Source organism: Sphaerodactylus townsendi, linkage group LG08 (genome assembly GCF_021028975.2).
Source record: "Sphaerodactylus townsendi isolate TG3544 linkage group LG08, MPM_Stown_v2.3, whole genome shotgun sequence".
NCBI classification, from domain to species: Eukaryota; Metazoa; Chordata; class Lepidosauria; order Squamata; family Sphaerodactylidae; genus Sphaerodactylus; species Sphaerodactylus townsendi.
In genome coordinates, this window is record NC_059432.1 from 29,150,303 (window position 1) to 29,174,338 (window position 24,036).

Here is a 24,036-nt window from a genome sequence, read left to right on the forward strand (position 1 = left end):
CTAGCAGCATTATCTCCTGACGTTTTGCCTGCATCTGTGGCTGGCATCTTCAGAGGATCCTCTGAAGATGCCAGCCACAGATGCAGGCGAAACGTCAGGAGAGAATGCTGCTAGAACACGGTCATACAGCCCGGAAATCACACAGCACCCAAGTGATTCCGGCCGTGAAAGCCTTCGACAATACAGTAGTGATTTTAGCTTGATAAGCGTGTATTATATCAATTGTTTATTATATCAATGGTGATGGACAGGGTCTTCAAGTCACAGCTGACTTATGATGACTCTCATAGGGGTTTCAAGGCAAGAGACTTTGGAGGTGGTTTGTCATTGCCTCCCTCCCAATGATCTGCGCGAGTTTGGAGAGAACTCTGGCTGGCCCAAGGTCACCCAGCAGGCTTCATGTGGAGAAGTGGAAAATTGAATTTAAAACTCCATCAGAGTCCACTGATCTTAATCATTACACTATGCTGGATCTCACTACAAATGTTCAATATCTATTGAATATCTGTTCAGTATCAACTCCTATGAACTTTGATGAGGCTGAAGATGAGTTCTGATCTTGTAGTTCTCTTTTTGCCCTATTATCCCATGATTAGTTTGCTGGTTAGTTGGCTTAGCTGTGATCTTGACAGGGGATCATAAGCAATGAATGAGAAATTTATAATACAGTAGCATCAGAGGGCAATTGAAGGACCAGCAAACTCTGCTCCTGAGGATAATGTACCACGTGAAAAAAGGGAGATGTGTTTATTTTATGGGAACACAGAAGTATCAACACAGAGAAGTAGCAAAATACCAACATTACCAGGCACATATAATGCAAATGGTTGGGAAACACAAAATGTTACTGCAGTGCAATAAGCAGAATTTCTGATAACCAGGAGTCAGATAACAAAGATTTGCAGCAGGTCCTGTTTAGGAATGGTATCCCGTTGTTGTTGTTGTTTTTTTCATAAGATGACACCAGGCAAAATGTTTGCAGACCTTGAGATTTGGATGAGCAACTTTTTGAAACAAAGATCTGGAGAATATTATACCTCGGAAGAAGGATTATAAAAATCGATATACTTTATGTAACTCCTCACACTGTACAATAATAGTAACTCTTCATAGCTAGAACAGAGAGTAAAAAATGTTTCTCCAGCAACCTCTGATGTTGTTTTGAACTTAATAAAAGTAGGTTTCATAACCACCTGCATTATAAATTCTTCTTCCGCTCTGTTTGCTTCTTTCTCTCCTCCTTTCTTAGGTGATATATCTGTTGTTTCTTTCACAGTGGAGTAAAAACTTATTGGGAATAAAACTAAGGGCAATGCCAAAAACTAATATGGATTGTGGTACTATTGTTCTTTCCCTCTTTGTACCAAAGTAAACTCCCTCAACCAATGGGCTGCTGTGCATCTGAAGTCCAGGACTGGTGACACTGTTCCCCACCTTGTGATCCAGGGTTTGAACTCATGAAGCCACGTTATACTGGATCAGAACACTGGTCCATCAAAGCCAGTATGGTCTATTCAGAGTCTGAAGCAGTGGTTTTAAACATCTCCTACTACCTGATACCCTTAACTGGAGCAACCAGGGATTGAACCTGGGACCTTCTGTATGCCACGAAACTGCTCTACCACCGAGCCACAACCCCTTCCCCAAACTGGCACAGGAAGTGAGGGAAACTTGAGTGGTCTGGCACCACTTGAAAAGTTGTAGTGGCATAAGTGCCTTGTGATGGCAAGAGGTTTACTGTACACGTTGACTATGGGATCTGACTGCACTGCAGTGTCTTAATCTGTTCTCATGTATGAAATGTTCACACACACACACACACACCTTTTCATACAGGGCTGTTAAGTCTAGATATGCTGAGAGAGAGATGGAAATTATCAGACTGTTGGGCCGCAGCAGCATCCAGCTCTGCCTTCCCCTCTCAGTCAGTCCTGCCCTACAAGCTGCAATTAATGCATCTGCTGGTTGCAATGATCTGCTTCCCTAACCACTCTGCAATCAACTATGTCCATGTTCAGTGACTAGATGAGCAAGCTTCTTCAGAGCAAGAGACACAAGAAGCCAGCATCCTCCCAGCTGGACAGCTTAGGGGACTCATCTCACAGTTCATCCCGTTCGTCTTCGTTACAAATGCAGGCACTTCTCTGGCTGTTCATGAAGGGGCGGCAGCCCAGAGTCCAGACAGTGTTGAATACTGTGTCAGCTACTGATTCACATGCTGTAGCAAAAGGAAAAGGAGGATTAGCACAATTATTCACTGTTCTGCTTTTCCCCCCAGACTTTTTGACTCTGCAGGTACCTTTGTAATTCTGACACACGGTGATGCAAGCCAACCAGTTAATGGCAGACATATAGGGCTGCCAAACCCATAGGGAACATGGGGGCAGCCATCAGTGATCATGTGCCATGATCGGGTTCCCAGTAAAACCATTGAATTCCTGGTGATTCCTAGAGAGGACAGACATCATGTTTGAGTTTTCCTGGAAGTGACATCACACTATTGCTGATGCCCTTCTCATGTTCCCACTCCACTCAGTCTCCTGCTGTTGTATTATGCTGTTTTTATGCTGATGGATTATTTTTATTCCTGTTGGATTATCTTGTCATTTTTCTGATTTTAGTATTTTTTTACTTTGTGAGCCATCTCAAGCTTGTCTCTGGAGAGGTGGAATAGAATTTTTAAAAATTGTATAAATAGACAAGCATATGTCCCCAGATCATAAGAGAGAGAAAAAAGGGGAGAGAGATCTTCTGTCTACTAGCTGGTAGTGTTATTCTTTCCTGCTACACACAACAAACATAACTCTGCCATCCCAGAAACAAGAACATCTCTTGCATCTCCTCTTCAAAAACTTCCTAGGATATATCCAAAAGTAAATTGTAAAAATAAAGAGTCTATATCGTAAAAGTGTTTTGGTTACCTTATAATAGCTGCAGCAATGTGACTGATACAGGGCAAAGATTCACCCATTTCTGAAGCAAAGAAAGCTCTGCCTTCAAAATGTTAGCCTAGCAATGGTTCTCAACCTTCCTAATGCCGCGACCCTTTAATACAGTTCCTCATGTTGTGGTGACCCCCAACCTAACATTTATCCATTTTACAGATGGAGAACAGTGATGCAGAGAGTCTTAGGCAACCCCTGTGAAAGGGTCATTCGACCCCCCCAAAGGGGTCCCGACCCACAGGTTGAGAACCATTGGGGGCATTTATTTTAATAGTTACTCAAAGTGTGGAGCCAGAAAGCTGGAAAGAGATGCATCAGATTGTCACATATGGTCTGAAACACAAGTAGATGTCCCTTTCTGCCACCTTCAAAACACTTTAATTATAACGAGGTGATTTCTTCATGTTAAAGGGTTGCTCTCTTAGGTTAAATAGAATTCGTCATACAAGTTTGATCATACTTTAAGCATTATTCCCCTAGGCACAGGATATGGTGAACATCAGTATTAATGCAATAATGATACCTGCAAATGAAAGCGGTTTCCCATATTCTTTATGGATCAGCTATTCAGATTAAAACAATCTCAGATAAAATCAATTAACCCCTCACTTAATTTTTTAAGAGAACTGTTGAATGTACTATGTTGTGTCTCAAATGCCATTCTATGGGTGAAATTTGGTCAGATACATTTGGAATCTTTTGAACAGGTCTTTGTTCTGATAGAATTTTTCTTGTGGCCTTAATAAGACTGACATATTGTTCCATGTTCGGCTCAGTTGCTGTTTAATTGAGATTATTAGGAATTACTATATTGAGCCTCCTGTTATGGGCCAGACACCACCCTTACTTTGGAATTTCTGTTTTATTTGCTTAGAAATAATGATCCTAAAATTACTTTGATGGTAGCAAAAATTGTCTCAGTACTTCTATCCCTTGTGTTTAAAAAAAAGGAAGAAGACATATTTTTTTCTGCTGTAACTCAATAAGCTTCTAAGGAAATAAAAAGAAAGGAAAGAATGCATGCAAAGATATATAATGTGAGTTCTGGGACTACTGCAGAAGAGCTTGTGTTCAGTACTAAAATCTTTGGCCATGATCACATTTGGGGGAAGCAGGTTCTGTGTCTTTGATGTGGAAGCCATCAGTGCATACCATTGATTGACTGGAATCTGTGACTCATGAGTCATGATGCTACCTCTTCTCCCCCAGGAACTAGTTCCCCACTTGTAAACAATTGGTTATTTTTTTTTTAAAAAAGGGATATATATGCACATTTAACTCCATAAACATATTTGATGCGCTTAAAAATAAAAAGCTGGAGAGAGACAAGACGAGGGTTCAATTGCTGTTTCGATTGCAAAGTCAGGGGGAAGCCCAGTGTGAAAAAATGTGCTGCAGCTCAGTTGTCATGGGACATTTGTACAATGTTTCACAGCAGCTCATTGGTCCTATCCCAGGAACAGCACAGCCCAATCTGCTCCCTCCTACTGAGTGATGATGAGCTTTTGATTAATCCCCTAAAACCCTCAGCCCTTGGAAAAGTGTGGGGTTTTCTTCACTGTGTTTTAGCCCTGCCTGCAATGATCCATGAAGAACACCTCCCTTTCTCCCTATTCCTCCCTTCTGAACTTCCTAGCCAATATTTACAACCATCATGACATTTATTAAGTATTAGAATGATTAGAAGGAGTCTGGAAAAAGGGGACTCGGGGTATGAGGATGAGGAACTATGTAGTGCCATAAATTTGCATGGTTCTTAGAGGAAGAGAGGCCATTTACTACTGGAGGCATACTTAAAGAAAGACACTCAAGAAGAGAGTAATTCAAGAGAAGGGAAGCAGGTAGGGGAATGCATTCAGGCAATACAGTAATCAGCCAGATTGGATCTATGTAACTTGGTTGAGTTGTGGCATCCAAATGTAGATCACCCAACAGGCATTAGAAAAAATGCGTACAATAGCTGCTAATTAAAAATGATCAGGACAACATAAATAAAACAATAATCCAGTGATGAGATTCAGATAATTTAACAATCGGTTCTGATGGTGGGATTCAAATAATTTAACAACTGGTTGCATACAAGCACCATTTTAACAACCAGTTCTGCCGAAGTAGTGCAAACCTGCTAAATTTTACCACTGCAACAATCTGATCCAAGGGCATAGAATCAAGGGAACCACTGACTGTCTTCTGGAATAAAATAGATTCCCATCTACCTCTCCGCTTCCCTTGCATGCCACCCCTCCCTCCCTCCCCTTCTCTGCCACTCCTCCCTCCTCTCCCTCCCTCTGCTAGGGTATGTGAGCCATATCTAGATGCCGGGCCTTTTCCCCTTGCCTTGCATGCCACCCCTCCCTTCCCTCCCTCCCTCCCTCCCCTTTCCTTGCAGAAGCCAAAAGTGAAGGATGACGTAAACAGGAAATTTATTTTAAACTAGGCTTTACAACTAATTTGTTATCAACAGTTCGTTACGATGTCTCAGTTCTTAAACCACTGCCACAGAGGGTCACTATCCACTCACCATAAGCCGCGGGGTCACCTCTTTAAAAGCCAGTGCAGGGCTCCCATCTCCGGCTCACTCTTGACTGCCGGGATTTACCTCTCTCCGCCTCTGGCTGCTGGAAAATTAGCTCCGCTAAAAGAGCAACTATTTAAAACAGCGGGTGCGGCGGGTTAGTAGAGAACCTCGGCTGTTCGCGGCTGATTGGCTGTGGCTGGCGCTTGGCTCCGCGACAATCAGAGAACAGGGCGCCATCTTGTTAAGTGGGGTGTCCCCGTCTAAAAGTGCAGCGTAGTGATGGCGTATTAGACGATGTCGACATCCGGTCGAGAAGTCCGCGTCTTCCGCGTCTCAGCTTGATCAAAGCCGATGCCGAGCAAATGGGAAAATGTGTTGCCCGGTAAATGAGGAAGTACAAAGAGGCGTCGCGTCGAAGCTGGCTTCTGCTTTCACTTCAAACACTGCGTGGCGATGTCTCCACAGAAAAGCGCCAGCCAACGATTTACTGCTGGCGTCCGGCGTAATGCCCGGCGATCTTAATAGAGCTGTTAAGCGCCTCTTTGATGGCGTTAAGCACTCGCGGCTTCGTGCGAACCTATCATAAGCTGGCACCTCTTCCCAGCCAATCACACTGGAGACCCGCTGGCCGCCCACTTTCGTAACTCATGGCCTTTACGTTAAATGACCAATCGGGCTCATTCCCCTCATTACCTTGAACTCCCGCTCTTTGCTGCCCGTGTTCCGTGCAAACGTGTGGGGAACAAATGTCTCCGTGGTCAGAAGCCACGGAGGCTTTTCATTGTGGGGTCGCAGCGGCGTTGCAGTTTAGTGAGGTAAGTGGGTAGTGGCCCAGAATCACTGGGATAAGGAGAAAGCAAGGAAGCTAGAAGGCAGGAAAGAGAGGGGAAAAACCCAGGCAAAGTGGGGTTACACACAAACTGTGATTTGCTATTTTCATTTCATAGGTTAAAATAGTGATGATGCCAACCACCTAGCGAACGCTTTTGAATTGTCCAAGCGAAGACCTTGCTTGGACTCATGTCGGGGTGAGTCAGTAAGAGAAGTAATGGCAAGTCTCATCAGTACTCATTTGATGTTCCTGGAAAAATTGTGCCAGTTCTGTTTGTTTTAAAATTATATTCCATCACACAAATGCTTTGGCATGTTACTGTTTATTAGGACATTTATACGCCATTTTCCTCCACAGCTGGCATACAAAACAACTTACAATCTCATTCTCCCCTTTTCTTTGTTATCCTCACAACCAGTCCCTGTGAGGCCAGGAGTGACTGACTTGTCCGAGGTCATTCAGTGAGGTTCATGGCAGAGTGGGGATTTGAAGCTGGCTCTCCCAGATTCTACTCCAGCTATGGCCCTTTCTGCATAGACTTTTAAAAACATTTTGGGGCAGGAAATAAAACATTTCCTGCAAGGTCTCCATCATTGTTTTTTTCCCCAGCCTCAAAATATTTTAAAAGCATCCTTTTTTCTAACGATGCTTTTGGCTGAAGTGTTTTTAAAAGGGCTTCATTTGCCTGTGCTGTCCCTGGACGTTTCCCCACTCACAAGGATCCCCCCTATGCCGCCAAGACTGGCTCTCAGCGCTACAGCATCCCTTGGTGCGTGCCTGGCTGCGTCTTCCCACGGCACCTCCGTGCTCATGGCGCTGGGTTGTCAAAAGGCGCCGTTTTCTCCAGCGCCAGGGATGCCGTGCGCTGAGGAGGCGCGACAGCGGCAGCGTCGGGGCGGCTTCGCTGTCACCGCCCCTGTCGTGGGGAGTGCAGGGGGACCCCGCGCTACTTGAGGAGAGTAGCACAGGGCTTAAGGTAAGTGGGGAAAGGCCCCCTGTAAGATACCATTTTGTGACCTCACTCTTTGCCTGCAGAAGCCCCTTGCCCTGTTTTTGGAGCATTTTAGAACATTTTTGAGATTTAAGCGGGGGGGGGGGGCTTAATTTCACAGCATCAACTACAGAGGACTCAGGGAATTGCAGTACAAGACTGAAGCATAGAAGCACCAATTTGACAACGGACTGGGAAAAAAACAGAGAAAAACAGAAAATGACAGCCAGGAATCATTTCAAGGGGGTGAGTACGAACAAAAGGGAAGGGATGAAAACACTTTACAAATTATTTACAAATGTTTTAGGAGATTTGTGCGGAATGGGCCAACTACACCACAACGTGCATCCAATTAAACTGGATTCTTTTTTTTTTTAACAGCAATTTTCCATGCCTAATGGCAACATGTATACGTGAAGTATATTGTGAACTGTGTATTTGTTGGGGGGAGGGAAGGTTGGGGGGGGCTGCTATTTAAAGAAGTATGAATCCAAAACTTTACTAAGCATATGGAGAAAATGAATGCTTATTTGCCATATGATTCAGTTGGCCCTTGCAGTCAGCATAGCTTGCCTAAGCAGCAGCAGGCCATTGCTTCCACATCCTGCATGTGAGCTCCCAAAGGCACCTGGTGGGCCACTGTGAGTAGCAGAGTGCTGGACAAGATGGACTCTGGTCTGATCCAGCAGGCTTGTTCTTATGTTCTTAAGATGGGGGGGGGGGGATACAATATACTGTGGCCGTCTATCTCACATGTCTATCACACATTAACCATTTATAATATTAAAGGGGAAAGGTTAGTACAATAGGCAACTTGATATAATCACCCTGGATAGAAGATTTTGGTAGGTAGCAATTTTCCATTTCACATGCCACCAGCAAATCAACCTCCCATCTCATCTGCCACGAGCACTACCTGCCAAAAAAAGCCCAGTTGCTACCCACATCCAATTCTCCTCACTTCCTGTTTTTTCTGGCCTCTCCAAGAAGAGCATGGCAAGCCATCCATGCCAGATCCCAATACTCCTTCTCCTCTCCAGAGTTCAGCCACCAGGGCAACCAAAATGGTGGCCAGACTCTAGAAAGAGTAAGTAATCTTGTGTGAGTTCAGGAAGCCATATTGTTCTTACAGAGTGAAGCAGTATGAGGGAGAAAATGCCCTTGAGCCGCTGCTGCTGACACAGTACTGAACAAACTGCCCTGAAATAACCCTTCCCTCATATTACAGACGATCCACTCTTCCCTTGCCCATCACAAAATCCATTCCAGCCAAATGGGAGACTGAGCACTGAGAAGGTAGCCCTTGGTGCCAATTAACTGGACCCTAATGACACCATATTAGCACAAATCCTGGCAGAAAACCAGCCTTTTCACCCCTGTTATGAGCAGCAGAGACTGAAACATAGTCATTATAAAGAGTTTGGGGGAGTGGATGAGCAACTTGGTTCAGATACTTTTAGAGCATAAACCATCTGAGCTTGCTGCTGCTATCTTTTCTCTTTCCAATACAATTATAAGCACTAAAATCTACGCATGTTTAATCATCCTAATGAGACAAGAAGCCAGTGACGGCAGACACTACTTGAAGGGTAGCACTGAAGGGTGAACTTCTCCATTTATCTTAATTGTTGCTCTTGGAAAGTAATTTAGTGACCTCTTAGCCATCTAATTGTCAGAGGCTGAACCTAAGTGGTACTTGGGAGAGAGAAGCTGAATTCCACAACATCTTTCCAAGGAACATGTTGAGCATGAGATGCCCGATCAAAGTAAGTTATCGCCTTAAATAACGATGCTTAAAGATTACATTGAAAAAGTCCCTTTATCTTACACGTTTGCTTTCTTTAAAAGGAGTGTGCTGGCATCACTTCCCAAGGAAGTTCAGTGCAGCCTTTCTAGGGTTAATTTCCTATTGGAAAAAAAGGGTATTGAAATATATAGACTCCTCATTAAGATCTATGCTGGGGAAAAAACCAACTGGTCACCTGTGAGATAATTTTTTTGTCCAACTGCAGCTCTTAACCACTCCATACTACAGATCTCGCTGGAAAATTAATGCTTTGTTTTTTATAATGCCAGTGAGCCAGTTTCTGACACTTTTTCTGTACTGAATATATCGGTTGGCCTATTTTCACACCAGGATTTTTCCTTCCTTGCAGAGCAGGGAACCCCTGAAATAAAAGGGCTCTAGATGGGAATAAGCTGACAAAAAAACAGCCATTTGGAGGTGAAAAGATTAATCTGGCTTGCTTTCAAAACACAACATCACCCAGGCATAACTAGTTGGCCCTAGAAAGGATCCTTGCCACTTGTGCTCAGAATGCCCTACACATTTACCTATGCATTGTCTGCTTGAATGGAAAACTCACCTTCCACTTTGGAGACGAAGCCAAGGCTACGCTTGAGGTCAGAGCAGATTGAATGCAAACACCAGCGAAATTTGGCGTCGCACCGGTATTTATTGGCGCCGCAAGTGTCATAACAGATATCCAGCTGGTTGCAGCATTTGGTCATGGCTGGGATGCCCAGATCCAGCTGCAGAGGGGGGAGGAAAGGGAAAAGAGGATTCAGACCCAGGGCATTCTTGCATGTTTCACTTCTGTGTTCTAAATGCTGCACACAAAATTCCACCCTGAAAGTATTCCATTCTGCAGCGTATGAAGTTGCCTTATACTGAATCAGACCTTTAGGCTATCCAAGGATTCAGGCAAGAGTCTTTCCAAGATCTTTCAGCTGGGCACATTCTCCAGGGATAGCCACATTCGTTAGCTGCAGCCAAAGAGTCTTGTGTCACTTTAAAGGCTAGAAAAATGTATGGGGGCATAAGTTTTTGTAAGCCACAGCCCACTTCATCTGATGCATAATGAAGTACATTAAGATACAGATAAGTACACATGCACACACACATCAAAAGGGCAAACAGCAGAAGGAAGGATTTGTTATTACAAAGAGATGTCAGAAATCACAGTTTTTCAGAATATGTTTGTTTGTTTGCTTGCTTGTTTATTTCATTTATAGCCTACTTTTCTCCCCAATTGGGGATCCAAGGTGACTTACAACATTCTCCCCTTCCCCATTTTATCACCACAACAACCTTGCGAGGTAAGTTAGAGTGAGAATGTATGACTTCCTCAAGCTGGTACGGTGGAGTGGGAATGCAAATCTGGGCCTCCCAGATTCTATTCCTACACTCTAACCACTGCAATGCATTGCACATTAAACAAGAAGAATAAACACTCTTCTTAGCACCTCTGCTTGGCAATAGCAATGTCCCAGTTTCAAACCCCTGCATCTCCATTTATACAGATCAGGTACTAGTTGCTGTGAAAGATACTTGCTTGAGGCCTGGACAACTTCTGGTAGTCAGAGAACACAATATGTCCCACGTCGGTCTCTGCGCTCGGCAGAGGCCAATCTACTGGAGATCCCCTCAGCCTCTGCTATGATGGGCTGGGTCAGCCACTCAGGCTGCCAGGGCTTTTCACAGGCCCTGGCCCCCTGCTCTGGTGTGAATGCTGCTTTCCCTCCCAGCTGTCCAGGACACCCTCACCGGGACCTAAATGAATTCCTCGCAGGGCCTGTAAGACCGCAGGTTATTCCACCGGGCTTTTGGGGAGGCCGGCTGGGGCTGATAGGTGCTGCCCATTAACAACTGAGATCCGCTGTTCCCCTCTCAGAGTTAGAGGAGTTAATGGTTGAATGCCATCTGTTTTAAATATTTATGGATTTGGAGCGCTGCATTTTAACTGGTATTAATTTTTAGCATTTTATCCTGTTTATCCACTTGCCTGTAATTATGTTGTAAACCGCCCTGAGCCCTTTGGGGGAGGGCGGTATAAAAGTGGAATAAATAAATAAATAAATAAATAAATAAATAAAATATTGGCCTTGGTCTGACTCGGTATGAGGCAGTTTCAAGTTTTCATATTTAAGCATATGGTTGACTTGTTCATTGGAGCTATCCAGGTCAGCAGCAACAGGCTTGAACCCCTTTTCTTTTCAGAATTAAGCACCCAGAGCTCTATAAGCACCCAGAGCTCTATAAGAACTATAAGAACTATAAGAACTCAATAATCAGGCTCCAGGCCAGGATAAGCAAGCATTTTGTATTTCTCTAGAAAACATAGCGTATGAGATGGCAACAGTATATTGCACTGAGAGTTTAATCACTTGGTAAGCCTATCCGTACATCGCTCCTGGTAATGAACCAAGCTCAATATCCCTTGTGTGTCTCTGGCTTTTAACTGCTGCAGTAACTAAACAAGAAGAATCTATTGCCCATTATCCACCAGCCCCTTCCTAGTTACCGCTGACCTGAATGTGTCAAAGAAGCAGGCAGCCCAACACTCTGCAAAACTCTTCAGGAAACATCTTTGTGCAACTTTCCTTTGACTAATCATTTTGAAGAGTCCAGAACTAAGGAGCAATGCCCAAACGACAGTGATCCTTTTAACTGACTGCCCAATATAAAAGACAGACGAAGCAGCACACCGCAAGCATAAGGCTGCGTAGAGAGTGGCTTCTGCAGGCCAGCAGCAATGCACACTTGGAAAGAAATTTGCAGGAACATTGGGGGCATTGTTATGTATATATTCTCTGAAACAGCCAGATACTGCCTTTGTTCTTCAGTAAGAGCACCCTTTGGCATTAAGCCAGGTACCTATTAATGAGTTCTAAGCTGGATAATATCCAAATGCTGATGTAGCTTTTTTGGATTCCCTCTCCATAGCAACACGCAGCTCCTTCGGAATTCCTGTGACCTGGGGGTTCTTCTGCTTCATTTTACGTCTCAACTTACAACATTGTGTTTTTCAGAGCATCGGCAACTGATTCTGCACAAGCAACTTAAATGGGTTACATGAACCCATGTTGCCTGTGCCACCGTTTGCACAGAGGGTGCAGAGGCCAGCCAGGATTGCTGGGGTCCCAGTGGCAGGAGGCAGCACAGTTCACACTGGAAGCTCAGTGTTTCTGTGCGAACCACACAGCTGAGGATCCCCACACCTGAGAATAGCCCCACCTACCAGCCCAATATGGTGGCTGCCTATTAACGGTCACCAGTCCCCCTAACTCCTCTCCCCTGTGAGAGTTTAGAACGCCCTCTCTAAGCCCCCGCTCCCAGAAGTCTGGCCTGTCCAAAGACTACCACTGTTAGTACCCAGTCCTTGAAAAGGCAGTGGGAAGACAAGAAATTGGAGGGTTCTGCAGGTGGAAGAGCAACAAGTGCCTTGGCAGGGGAAGGAGGGAGATTAGCGAGGCCAAGGAAAATTATCTGGAAGTTCTATGTCTCCCATTGCACAGTACATCTTTGAACATCTCAGGAACCTTTAGCTACTCCTCTTCATTTGCCATGGTCTTGTCTGACTAACAGCCACAGCTTCTGGCTTACCAAGGGCTGTGACTCTCCTCTGATACTGGGGCCTCTCTCTCCCTTCCCCCTCACCTCCTAGCATCAGCCTAGTTGGGGGAATGGGGGCTGCAGAACAAGCTATCTCTTCTGGGCAACTCAGCCTCCCCCACCTCCGAGAAGCCACATCAAGGAAACCAGCCACGCATGCTGGAGAATGAGCAAACTCTGCTAGGCAATTCATCCACTCCCACCTCGTAGTTGCAGCCTATCTGGGAGAATGCGTGCACATGCACTGCAGAACGAGCCATCTCTTCCAAGCAATCGAGCCTCCATCACTTCCTGCTGCCACACTCCCTCTGCCTGCTGCTTGGGGCATCTGCCCCCTGCCCTCCACCCCCTCCCCCCGATCTGCCATGGAGACCCCAGGTATAAACAGTAAAGTCATTGCAATCCAGCTTCTTATTCCATTTATACCTGAAACTCTAAATATCATAGGTACTAATTGACATCAAATATTTATAGACAAATATTGAATGGATCTTCACTGATTCAATTAGAGTTTCTAGCAGCCAAGGTAATGCTGAGGCATTTAATGCAACACGGCCATATTTAGATACCAACAGATGTCGCAGTTGTAAACATTGCCATTTAACAGAAGTTGATAAGTCGTAGCTAGACCTCAGCTGAGAAAATGACAAAAAGTCATCATCAGAGTCTATCTACTGGTCCAGAGGAAAAAGAACACTTGGTCCAAGCCATCCGTAAAAAAAGATTTCTTCCCAATTTTTAGATCTGAATTGGTCCATAATGTCAATTTAGCATGTGAAAATGGATCAAATTGATATTGTTGTGACATTACACTCCTCTGTTCTCTAGCTATAGAAATTGCAGGACGAATGGGATCCACTCTAGCTGAACTAGACATTAATGAACTCCGCTCAGAAGACAAGAAGAAGAGTTTGGATCAATACCCCGTCTTTCTCTTCTGTAAGGAGTCCCAAGGTGGCTTACAAACTCTTTTCCCTTCCTTTCCCCACAATTAACACCTTGTTGTCAGGTAGGTGGAGTTCTGAGAGATCTGAAGGACTGTGAGTAGCCCAAGGTTACCAGGATTCATGTGTAGAACTGGGAAAACAAATCCAGTCCACCAGGTAAGAGTCTGCAGCTCATGTGGAGGAATGGGGAATCAAAGTCCACCAGATAAGAGTCCACCTGCTCTTAAACACTGCACCTTGCTGGCTCTCAGAGCAGGGCATCAGACAAGAAGCCTTCAAAGGATAGTCAATTGCAAAAACAATCCCAACAACTAGTACAAGTTAACAAGTAAGCCTGATGAAAAAAAAGAGCAAGATTTGAGAATGGTAATCTGGGTCTCCCAGATTTTAGCCCAATGCTCTAATCACTATAATTATTTTTTTTTACAATCCGGCAAAAAAGTTCTCTAGTAGTGCAGGGGTGGGTAAAATGTCAGATGTCAGGGGAACTGGAATAGACACTCTACTGGAAATGCCTCTGCGTTCACAGAGGCCGTATTTTCATAGCAGGGAATTAAATAATGCTGTGAACCCTAGAAGAACCCTTTTCCAATTTAGGTAATTCTCAGTTTGTATTCTGCATCTTTCAAATGCAGTTCCCATCCTGAGGATTATTTTCTTGCTTTCTGCGGTTGCCACCAACAGTTGGGAGCTAGCCAATCAAATCAGTTGTGACTAGCCAATCAAATCGCAAATGAAATGGACAGCCATCTGATTATACATTGTCCTTTGGCTTCCCGTTATTGGCCAGCAGTCACCTCTGGCACACCCAGGCAGACAGCTGGCACTTATTAACATGACATGAACGGCTGTCAAGGCAGAAGTAGTCTACTCTACTATCCCCTTCCAAAAGCCAGAGGGTAAAAAGAATCTGGAAACTGCTAATAAAGTCAAAGGCTTATCTCTCACTGATTGTTTGGTTAGTAAATTATTTCATCAGAAAAGTGGATGTTAGCAGTACATACGCTTTCGGGTACCTTGAGACCCAGGAAATAGGAACTGCAACCATTAGGCTCTGGAGCCTTGTAATCTGGTCTGGGCAGTGGTGCTTTTCCTGTAACGTAAGCAAGGGAGAACAAAATTAGTATGAAGTGTCATGCCCCCACAGAAGCTTTTATTATTTTCCCTATTAAGTACCAGTTACCCCTATAGCTAGAATGGTTTCGTTCTCTGTATAGTCTTCTAAGTGAGGGAATTTTAGTTAGCCCCTGTCCCTTTAAGAAGTTTCCGAAGAGGCAGTCTTCCTTTATTACCCCAGTAATCCCCCTGTTCAGCCAGGCAATCAGTTCAAGGTGCCTATGGAATTGGAAGGCAGCAATATTTGTCACGTCCAAGGTGTATAGAGAGCATAAAGTTAAGGTTAACAGAGATTAGTATACAGATAAAAAACTCAAGGAACCTAAAGAAAGCAAAGACAAAGTGGACTTTCTTGAAAGGAGCCAAGAAAGAATAAAATCTACAGCTTCAAGTTTGTTCCAGTCAAGCAAGTACTTTATTTTAGACAGACCTTGGGAGGAGTTAGGGTCTCCATTCTTCTAAACAATAAACCTTTTATTTGAACTGTTAAACCTTGTTTGTGACTCTCCCACTCTGCTCTGGCCAAACACAAGGCACCGGAAACAGTTTTACTTGGGGACCAGAGTAATGAACAGTTTTACATGGAAAGAATAACATTGCACAAAGCCCTTTAGGCAGGTGCTGAACAGCAAGTGGCTTAAAAATTAGGATTTTAGAATGAGGGTAATGTTGTCCTCAATGACCTCACAGCATCAACCACCCTTTCCCCCCCTTTTTGTCTTGTCATGCATGGGTACTATTTCTGTACCACAGTTTAGGAGCTAGGGACGCACAGGAATGAGAATCATCATATTGTCCCTGTGGGAAAAAGTAGAAAAATACCCTCCATTCAGTGGTTCACCTTAATATTTGAATGGTTTGAGCTGCAAACTGGTTTTAAAATATTTTCCCGTCAATAAGTGGCAGGCCAATGGAGAAGAGTTAATGGCTCTCCCACCTAGTCATTTGCTATCAGGTGGCCGGCACTTAATGTTCTGTGCTGTAAATGCCTGTAGCAGCCAGAGCACAATGAAGTGGGCCAGAGGGGTCATCGGGCAATGCTCTCGCACAGGGGTGTCCATCCTCTGGTGCTTCAGATGTTCATGGACTACAATTCCCAATTGGCCATGCCAGCAGAGGTTGATGGGAACTGTAGTCCATGAACATCTGAAGCACCAGAGTTGGACACCTCTGCTCTAGCATTTGTTCAAAACTCTGGGTCAAACTGTAGAATTTTGGGTGAATACTATATTGTGATGATGCCACTTCTAGGTCATTCAGTCAGTGATGCCAGTCATGCCCTTTCGCATCATGAGTCCCCATCTCCCCTGACTTCCACCAGAGAGATATGTGTGTGTATGCATGTGTACGTAACAACTTCTCCACCAGAATAGCTTCTCTGTCTGTAGATGAAGGGAGAAAGATTTTTGATGAGTCCTTCCTTCTGCTGCAGGTTCCTAATGCTCTGCCCACATTGTTCCTTTGGGTCCACTGACCTGCAGGGCACGATTGTATGAAGCATGGAAGGTTACAGGAAGGGGTGGGGGAGAGAGTGCCACTGACACGGCAGAAAGGAAGATAATATTCTACACTTGCTACTGGGAATGGAAGGACAAAGAACATTTTAATCTTTTTTTGTTTTGCCTTCACAGTTTTTAAGGATTCAGCTAAAGTACAGGCCAAAATGAAAAGCGTGGAGAGGGGAAATTCTTGTGACAGGCAGAAGAGACTTTATTATTTGGGTTAAATTGGCTAATTGCCTCATGTCAGTGAAACTAGCTTTTATCCATATTTATCTGGCAATTTTAAAATGGAACTATACAGCTGGCATGCACGCTGGAACTCACAGATCAGACGTGTAATTTTTGACAGGGTTGTCAGTAGGTGAAGCTTTTGTTCATTATTTTAAAAATGAAATCTCTTTATCATGGGCTCTGGATAGCCTTTTCTGGTTGGCAGTATCAAAGGTCTGCCGGGGAGACTGGCAACTATAAACAAATGGTTTATTAAGAAACAAGAATATTTCGTTTCAAGAAATCATTCATTTCCCTCAGAATCTTGCATCTGTGAAGTATGTATTCATGAGCAGGCGGAACTGGAGATAGAGATCGAGAGGGGGTAACTGGGATCGATAAACTATGTTTGCCATGATCGTCCCCGGTGAGAACTCTCAAATGAGCAGGCGGTTGTCCCAACTGAAACAGGCTTTAGGAAACAATAAAAGCAATAAAAATAATAAACACAAGAAATATATTTCAGGCAATGAACATACACACACAGGCATACAAGAGCTGACTGTGAGGAAAATGGATAGGGTATTCAGGAAAGGGTGACAGTTACCAGTCTTGAAGTGATGTCCAGGAAAGAACCGCTAAGGAGGAAAACAACCATGGTTTCCAGAAGCAGAGGAGAAGGGCCTGCATCCAAATGGGCCTGCACTGGTCACAATCTATTTTCAATTTAATAGAATGCTATAAAATTTTTAATAGAGCCACAGCAGATATGCACAACGAGGCAAAGAAGTCAAGGCCATGTTGACCCCATGTTGTTTATCCCCCAGGCTTACCTGGGTGTCTGTGCCTCAGAATCTCATTTGCACAGGACACTTCCAAAAATTACAGGGTACATAGGCTCACACTGGGCAATGGATTTCCCACATAAAATCTTGACCACGGCATGGTCAAGGCCTATTAATTAAAAAAATACAAGTGAGGCAGCCAATAATGGATTCCTACTTGCAAGGGGTAGGTGCCTAGAACTGGCTCCTTCCACAGCTATGGGGTGTACATTAATCAAAACCAGCACCGAAACCTGACAGGGAAATACAGCATTCAAGGAGCCCTCAATGCTTCAATGGGCTTTCTTTGTCACAGTCGCAGCTTTTGAGCCTGACAGGAGGCATTCCCAGCAGAGCTTCACCTAGCTTTCAAAAATACAATATTTATCTGCTGGTAGAATAAGCCTCTCTTAATATTATCCAGGGATATTTCTACTCCTGCTATATTTCCAGTTGCTCCTCGCTGTTGAAGGTGCACCCTTTTCTTTTGTGATCACAATTTTTTTGACAGGTAGGGCTTATCAGTCACATTTGGTCCTTTAAAAAAAGAGATCTACAAGCAGGTAACAAATGCTCTTTCAGACATCAGGTTACCAGCAAAGATCATCTATCAAGTAGTAAGTCTCTTCAGTATTCTTTCCAGGAAGCCAGTGTGTACAGTAGTTAGTGTCAGACAAGGATCTGGGAGACCAAGGTATGAATCCCCACTGTTACGGAAGCTTGCTGGTTGACCTTGGGCCAGGGTTGTTGAGAGGACAAAATGGAGATGGGGAGATTGTTGTAAGCTACTTTGCCTCCCCACGGGAATAAAAAGGAGAGTATAAACAAATATATATACATACAACCTCTGGCTAAGTGGTCACATATGATACCTTGTCGAATAATGAAGAGAATTATCCTTGGATTTCTGGTCAGGAGTTGACAGTTGAAAGGATTTTCATCACATCCTAACTTTAACTCAGAGTGCTGAGGCCCCTTTTGCGTGGGCTAATAAACGCGGGTTAAGAATGGTATAAAACACATTTTGGGGGGAAACTTTGCACAGATCCTGCCCCTCACAGGTGTCTGCCCTGTGTTATTTTCCCCAAAACAGGATATTCAAGAATCGCGCTATCCACAGGTCTTTTTTTAAAGCCCGGGTTGCAGCCGCTTGCGAGCAAACAGCTGGGCAGGGAGGCCCTTTATTCAGCTGTGCATTCATTTTTTATAAAATTCCTGGATGATATCTGCATAGCCACACAGGTGCAAAGAGTCATATTATTAGACAAGATGGCTATGGGAGTTCACTCGTGCATGCCTGCATAGCTACGCATTGGTGGAAGGCAAAGGCAGAGCTACAAGGGGACCGAGGGGGGCAGCAAAAATTTCAGGGTTGTTTTTTTTGTATTTTTTAGTGTTTTTCAGTTTGGGGCCTGCAGGGGGTGCAGTTTTTAGGCTAGCAGCACCAAAATTTCAGAGACTTTTTGGGAGACTCTCCTGATGATACCACCCAAGTTAGGTGAGGTTTGGTTCAAGGGGTCCAAAGTTATGGACTCCCAAAAGGGATGCCCCATTCCCCATTGTTTCCAATGGAAGCTAATGGGAGATGGGGGCTACACCTTTGAGAGTCCATAACTTTGGACTCCCTGAACCAAACTTCACCAAACCTGGATGGCATCATCAGGATAGTCTCTTAAAGATACCCTGAAATGTTGATGCTGCTAACCTAAAAACTGCGCCCCTTGCAGGCTGAAAACTGAAAAAACACTAAAAATACAAAAAACAAAAACGAACATGGGAAGGGGGCAGCAAAACTCAGATTTTGCACCAGGCTCCATTTCCCCAAGCTACACCTCTGGTGGGAGGTAAATAAAAAATAAGATATGCCTCCATGCGAAGGTACAACGACAACCCACATTGATTCCGCGGGCTCCGATCACCTCCTGCACGGAGGCATACAAACATATCGACGGGAAAGTTGGTTACTTTACCCCAACTGCAACCTGCTTTAAACAGCCCATGTGATTACCTGTACACCATGGCAAGGTATTGGTTGGCCAATGATTGTCTATATTCCCCCTCTGGTGGAGACTTACACAGGCTTGGTCTACATGTCACAAAATGTGACAGTTAAGACCTCAGGTGGTCTTAAGACTTCAAATGGGGACGCCATTTTAAATTATTCCCTCATGTAATAGTAGCATAGCTGGGAGGGACAAAGGTGCTAGTTTTCTGGGTGCAGGAAAGATGTCTTTTTAAGCACTGACAGCATCTAAAAATAATACTTGCTACCTGCTATCTTGTGGGAAGCCTGTTCCACCATCTCAGCGCATTCTCCCACCTCATTCTACTGTGTGTGAAGATCTAGGGGCTGAATGAAGGGTGGAGGGGCCACCTTAACCTGCAATAGCTTAACGAGGGTTACCAACTCTGGGTTGGGAAATTCCTGGAAATTTGGGGTACAGCCTGGGGAGGGCAGAGTTTGGGTAGAGGAGAACTGTCAGTGGGAATGTTATTCCACAGTTCATACTCTGAAACTTCCATTTTCTGTGGGGGAAGTGATCTCTATAACCTGGAGATCAGTTGTAACCCTGGGAGAGCTCTAGACCTCAAGCTTAAAAGACTGCTGAAGTCCCTTTAGTATAGTCAGAAGCTCCAATGATTGTCCTGCTCACTGTTAGCATTGTGAGGAACACGGTGACCTCATCCTTGTTACAGTGCCAGGAATTGTGTCATAGCAGGTTCAACCCCTCCCCCCTTTGGCTGGCATATGTCCTTCCACCTGCATGTTGCTCTTGTGGATGTCCACCACACTACATGGCAATAAAACCAGGTCTGTTACTGAGTGGACACTTGACCAGTAGCTCAGGTTGCCAACTGCCTGGAGAAAAACCCCCCACAATATTGTCCTTCATGGGATGTTAGTAAATCAGGTGATTGTTTTGACCTCCACTCCACGAGAAGCTACATTGGCCCACTTCCAGACATTAAACCTCTACTAAAGGAACTGGATCTTTCCCCCACCCCCAGGTCTGTGGATAATCGTACAAGAAGCTGTAGATAATTATGGCAGTCTGATTAATGTACTTGCGCAGTTTAACTTAACCGAACAGAAGTCTAGTGGTCACATAAATTCTAACAACATTTATTCCAGCACAAATATTTATGAGTCAAAGCTCACAGCTAATGGGGCTCTCTTCGTGCCATTTCCCCGCTCCCACCTTTCTGTCATAGGTAACTTTAAATATAAATATGTTTCCTATCACTGTTCTCTCCTTGCATCTGATGAAGTATTTTGACTCACAAAAAAATGAATACATTTCATTAATCTTTAAGGATCCACTGGATTTCTGTTTGAATTTGCTCTGATTGACATCTCTGCTGGTTCTCTGGATACATAATTCCAATGTTTCCAAACATTTGTTTGCTTAGTCAGTATTTTAGTTTCATGCTATAAAAGTCAAAACATGAATGAACTCTGAACGACATGTAACACTTTGTATTTGTGGTAATAAAATACCAGGTTTTTGAATGTGTTTTGAAAGCTTCAAAGCTATTGGAACTTGCAAAAGAGAGTCTGGGCAAATAACAACAAACTCATCTGACAAAATAAGCAGAGAGCTGATGAACAGCTCCTTGGGACTTCATTAGTACCAATTTAGGAGTTAATCGAGCATCTGTTGCATTGCAAGAGCAAAATGTATAGTCATAAGTCTGAAAAAGAAACTAAAAGACACACGGATGACTTAGGATCCTAACGGAGCGTTTGCGGCATTTCCTTTCTCCATCTCATCTATGCCAGACAGAAATCATGACAAGAAAGGATTAATGGCTCCAAACTAGCCATACACCGAGGGAGCTGTTGAATAGCGCTGCTCGGTTGATTAAGAAGAGAGAGACTGCCCAGTTATATCAGTGGAAGGTTTCAGAAAGGAATTCTGGGAATCAGTCCCTCTGACCCTGTATAAAGGAGCAAAGTTCACAGCACCAGCTTTCTTGATTGAAAATTAGGTCACTGAGTCCCAATCCAGAGATAAGACCTACCTCTCTTTGTAACATTTGCCCCACCCCCGCCTTCTGTGGTAGATAGACATAGATTGACCTGATGGATGTGCACATGGATGAAGGGAGCTCTGACAAGGATTGCCAAATTCCAGGTGGTGCCTGGAGATCTCCCAGCTGATCCAGAGCAGTTCTTCTGGAGAAAATGGTTGCTCTGCAGGGTGGAATCAATGGTATTATACCCTGCTGAAGACCCTCCCCTCTCCAACCCCCACTTTTCCCAGACACCCCCCCCCCCAAATCTCCAGTGTTCCCAACCTAGAGCTGGTGACCCTAGCTCTGACTCATGAAAACCTGTGCTAGAATCTGTCAATCTCCATTAGACTCCTGTTTCATTAAACTATATGTACAGCCCAGAGGCATGGGATGTGCATTAGTTGGTACATACGATTTCTAGTCAAAGAAAGAAAGAAAGAAAGAAAGAAAGAAAGAAAGAAAGAAAGAAAGAAAGAAAGAAAGAAAGAAAGAAAGAAAGAAAGAAAGAAAGAAAGAAAGAAAGAAAGAAAGAAAGAAAGAAAGAAAGAAAGAAAAGGCTTTTGCTTGCACTTTGGGAGAAAGAACAGTTTACATAATATTGGCTGGATGATACCCCTGCATTACTGGCATCCTTGTATCTCCCCATCCATATTTAATCAAAGAGTCAAGCTGACCGTTTCCATTTTGGTGTTCAGCTAACTTTGGCAAACTGAATTTGAAACGAACATAGTGCATTCAAAAGGTAGATTGTATATCAAAAGTAGTCTTTAAGACATGTTAGCCACTGGTGTGGATCGTACTTAGTCTGGATTCACTAATGCACAACACAACAGTGATGTGGCTATTACAATTACAGTAAGAACATTACTATCAATTCTCATTTTAATACTGACATAATAACACACAAATGAGAAGGAATAACATTTTGGTTTACCTGGAGGTGGGTCAAACATTTCAGTTGGCCCTAACTGGAAGGAAAACTAGAAGAGCTTACCATATCTACACCGGTATTGACAGACTCCATTTTTCCCTCCAAGCAGCTCCAAGAAGGAATCGAAATAGCTATTCACTGCTTCAAAGCCATCCCGGATGGTCCCTATTCCCCAATCAGAAGAGCCTTCCTCTGGTTCGGCTGCTGGGGGAATAGTATTGTCTTGCGGTGTCCCTTGAAAGCACTGAGCTATAGTCAAGGCCAAGCACAGAATCAGTGTCTTGGCTATTGACTTCATTCTGAGATGAGACCAAACAAAATCCAGGCCTTGAGAATGTCAAGGTAAGAACTCTGGAGAGAGACTGAGAGGACAGTAAGGACAGAGCTGTTTTGAAAGTCTCTGATGGACTTTATACACTGCTTGGGTAACAGGATGAGATCACCTCTCTTAGGAAGCTCAAAGTTCAGGTGTTTTGGTCCATGCAGAGCTCAAAGAGCTGAGATTGTTGCCCAATCTTGAGGGCTAGTTTATTTGCTCCAAGGGCCAGCCCATCCCACAGATGGATGCTTATTTGTTTTTTTATCGTTTTAAAGTTTGTTTTAATGTTTTAATTATTCACTGCTTTGGAGACCCTAAATTGAGTCCAGAAATAGAGGTGTTCTCGAAGCTATAAAGAAACGATATGGACACCTCCCTCAAAGCAAAAAGAAAAGAAAAAACAACTCATGAGCCGAATCAGCAATGAAAACAAATTTTATTTGTATACTTTTTAGATGGAAATTGTGGGTGAATGAGCTGCAAGCAGAGAAAACTTCCTTGGGAATCTTCTGCAAAAGGAGAGAAGCATGGAGAATCTTGCAGCCGTAGAAAATGGTAGGTGTGAGCTGTGGCCAAAATGAAAGTAAGAGCTTCCAAAAGATGGGGGAAATAAAACATCTCCTGCTCTCCACAAAGCAAGCAGGAAACTTTTTCAAAACAAACTTCAGGAAAAAAGTCACTAATTTAGCGTTTTCGAAATAAAAAGCTTGGAAGAAAAATAAAACATCTTCCAAATATTGGGGTGGGAGGGGACTGCAGCATCCCACCCGCTTTTGTTAATGTTCTGAAGGTGTTTTATTTGTGTTGTGAGGAATGGGCACGTGAATATTAACAGGAAGTACAACACACTCAGCATACACTCAGAAACATGGGCACACTACTGCCCAGCTACGGCACTAGATTCCCCCTGCCCACCCCTAGCTACCCTTGAACGTAGTACAAAAATCAGGTTCCTATCTCTGTCTCATAAGGCCTCCTGGGCTGCTTCTCTGCAGCTCTCCTTTTCAACAGGAGCCAGGCAGAACTATTGGGATTTTGTAAGTGTCTGTCGCAACTCATTCATAAAAGGGTTAACTGTTTGTATGTAAACAATTTGCTGAAGTCACTGTTTATGACCTGCTCTATTGATTAGCTATTGGTCAGTGAGATAGCTATTGCTTACATGTTAGTGAGCCCGTACATCTGAAGTTATAATGTTCGCTGTTTCTTTGTTTGAGACCACCAGCACACCACCACAAGCACGAGCACGAAACAACAGATAGGTACCAAGATGTAACCAAATGTACAGTAATGTAGATGTGTAACAGGAAAGAAAGGATTTTATCTCCATGTAACCCTCCCTATATAGTTATTTTATCTCCATGTTATTTTATCTCCATGTAACCCTCCCTTTATAGTTATAGTAACCCTCCCTTTATAGTTATATATATATATAAGCAGGAACAGACCAAGATTATATCATTTAATAGACTTGCTTGAGCTTGCTTTC

At 43.8% G+C, this 24,036-nt stretch overlaps 1 protein-coding gene across 2 annotated transcripts; it reads right to left on the minus strand.

The window, feature by feature from the left end:
• Positions 1–729: 729 nt before the first annotated feature.
• Positions 730–22,569, minus strand: PLA2G12B (phospholipase A2 group XIIB). Of its 2 annotated transcripts, none has more exons than XM_048505027.1 (4): positions 22,292–22,569; positions 14,645–14,721; positions 9,653–9,818; positions 730–2,218 (listed from the first exon to the last, which is right to left on the minus strand). In XM_048505027.1, exons 1-4 carry the CDS (start codon positions 22,524–22,526, stop codon positions 2,100–2,102), a joined length of 597 nt encoding a protein of 198 aa, XP_048360984.1. In that variant the 5' UTR covers positions 22,527–22,569; the 3' UTR covers positions 730–2,099. The 2 variants fall into 2 exon arrangements, with proteins under 2 accessions (XP_048360984.1, XP_048360983.1); XM_048505026.1 differs by having other exon boundaries at positions 14,633–14,721.
• Positions 22,570–24,036: the final 1,467 nt, after the last annotated feature.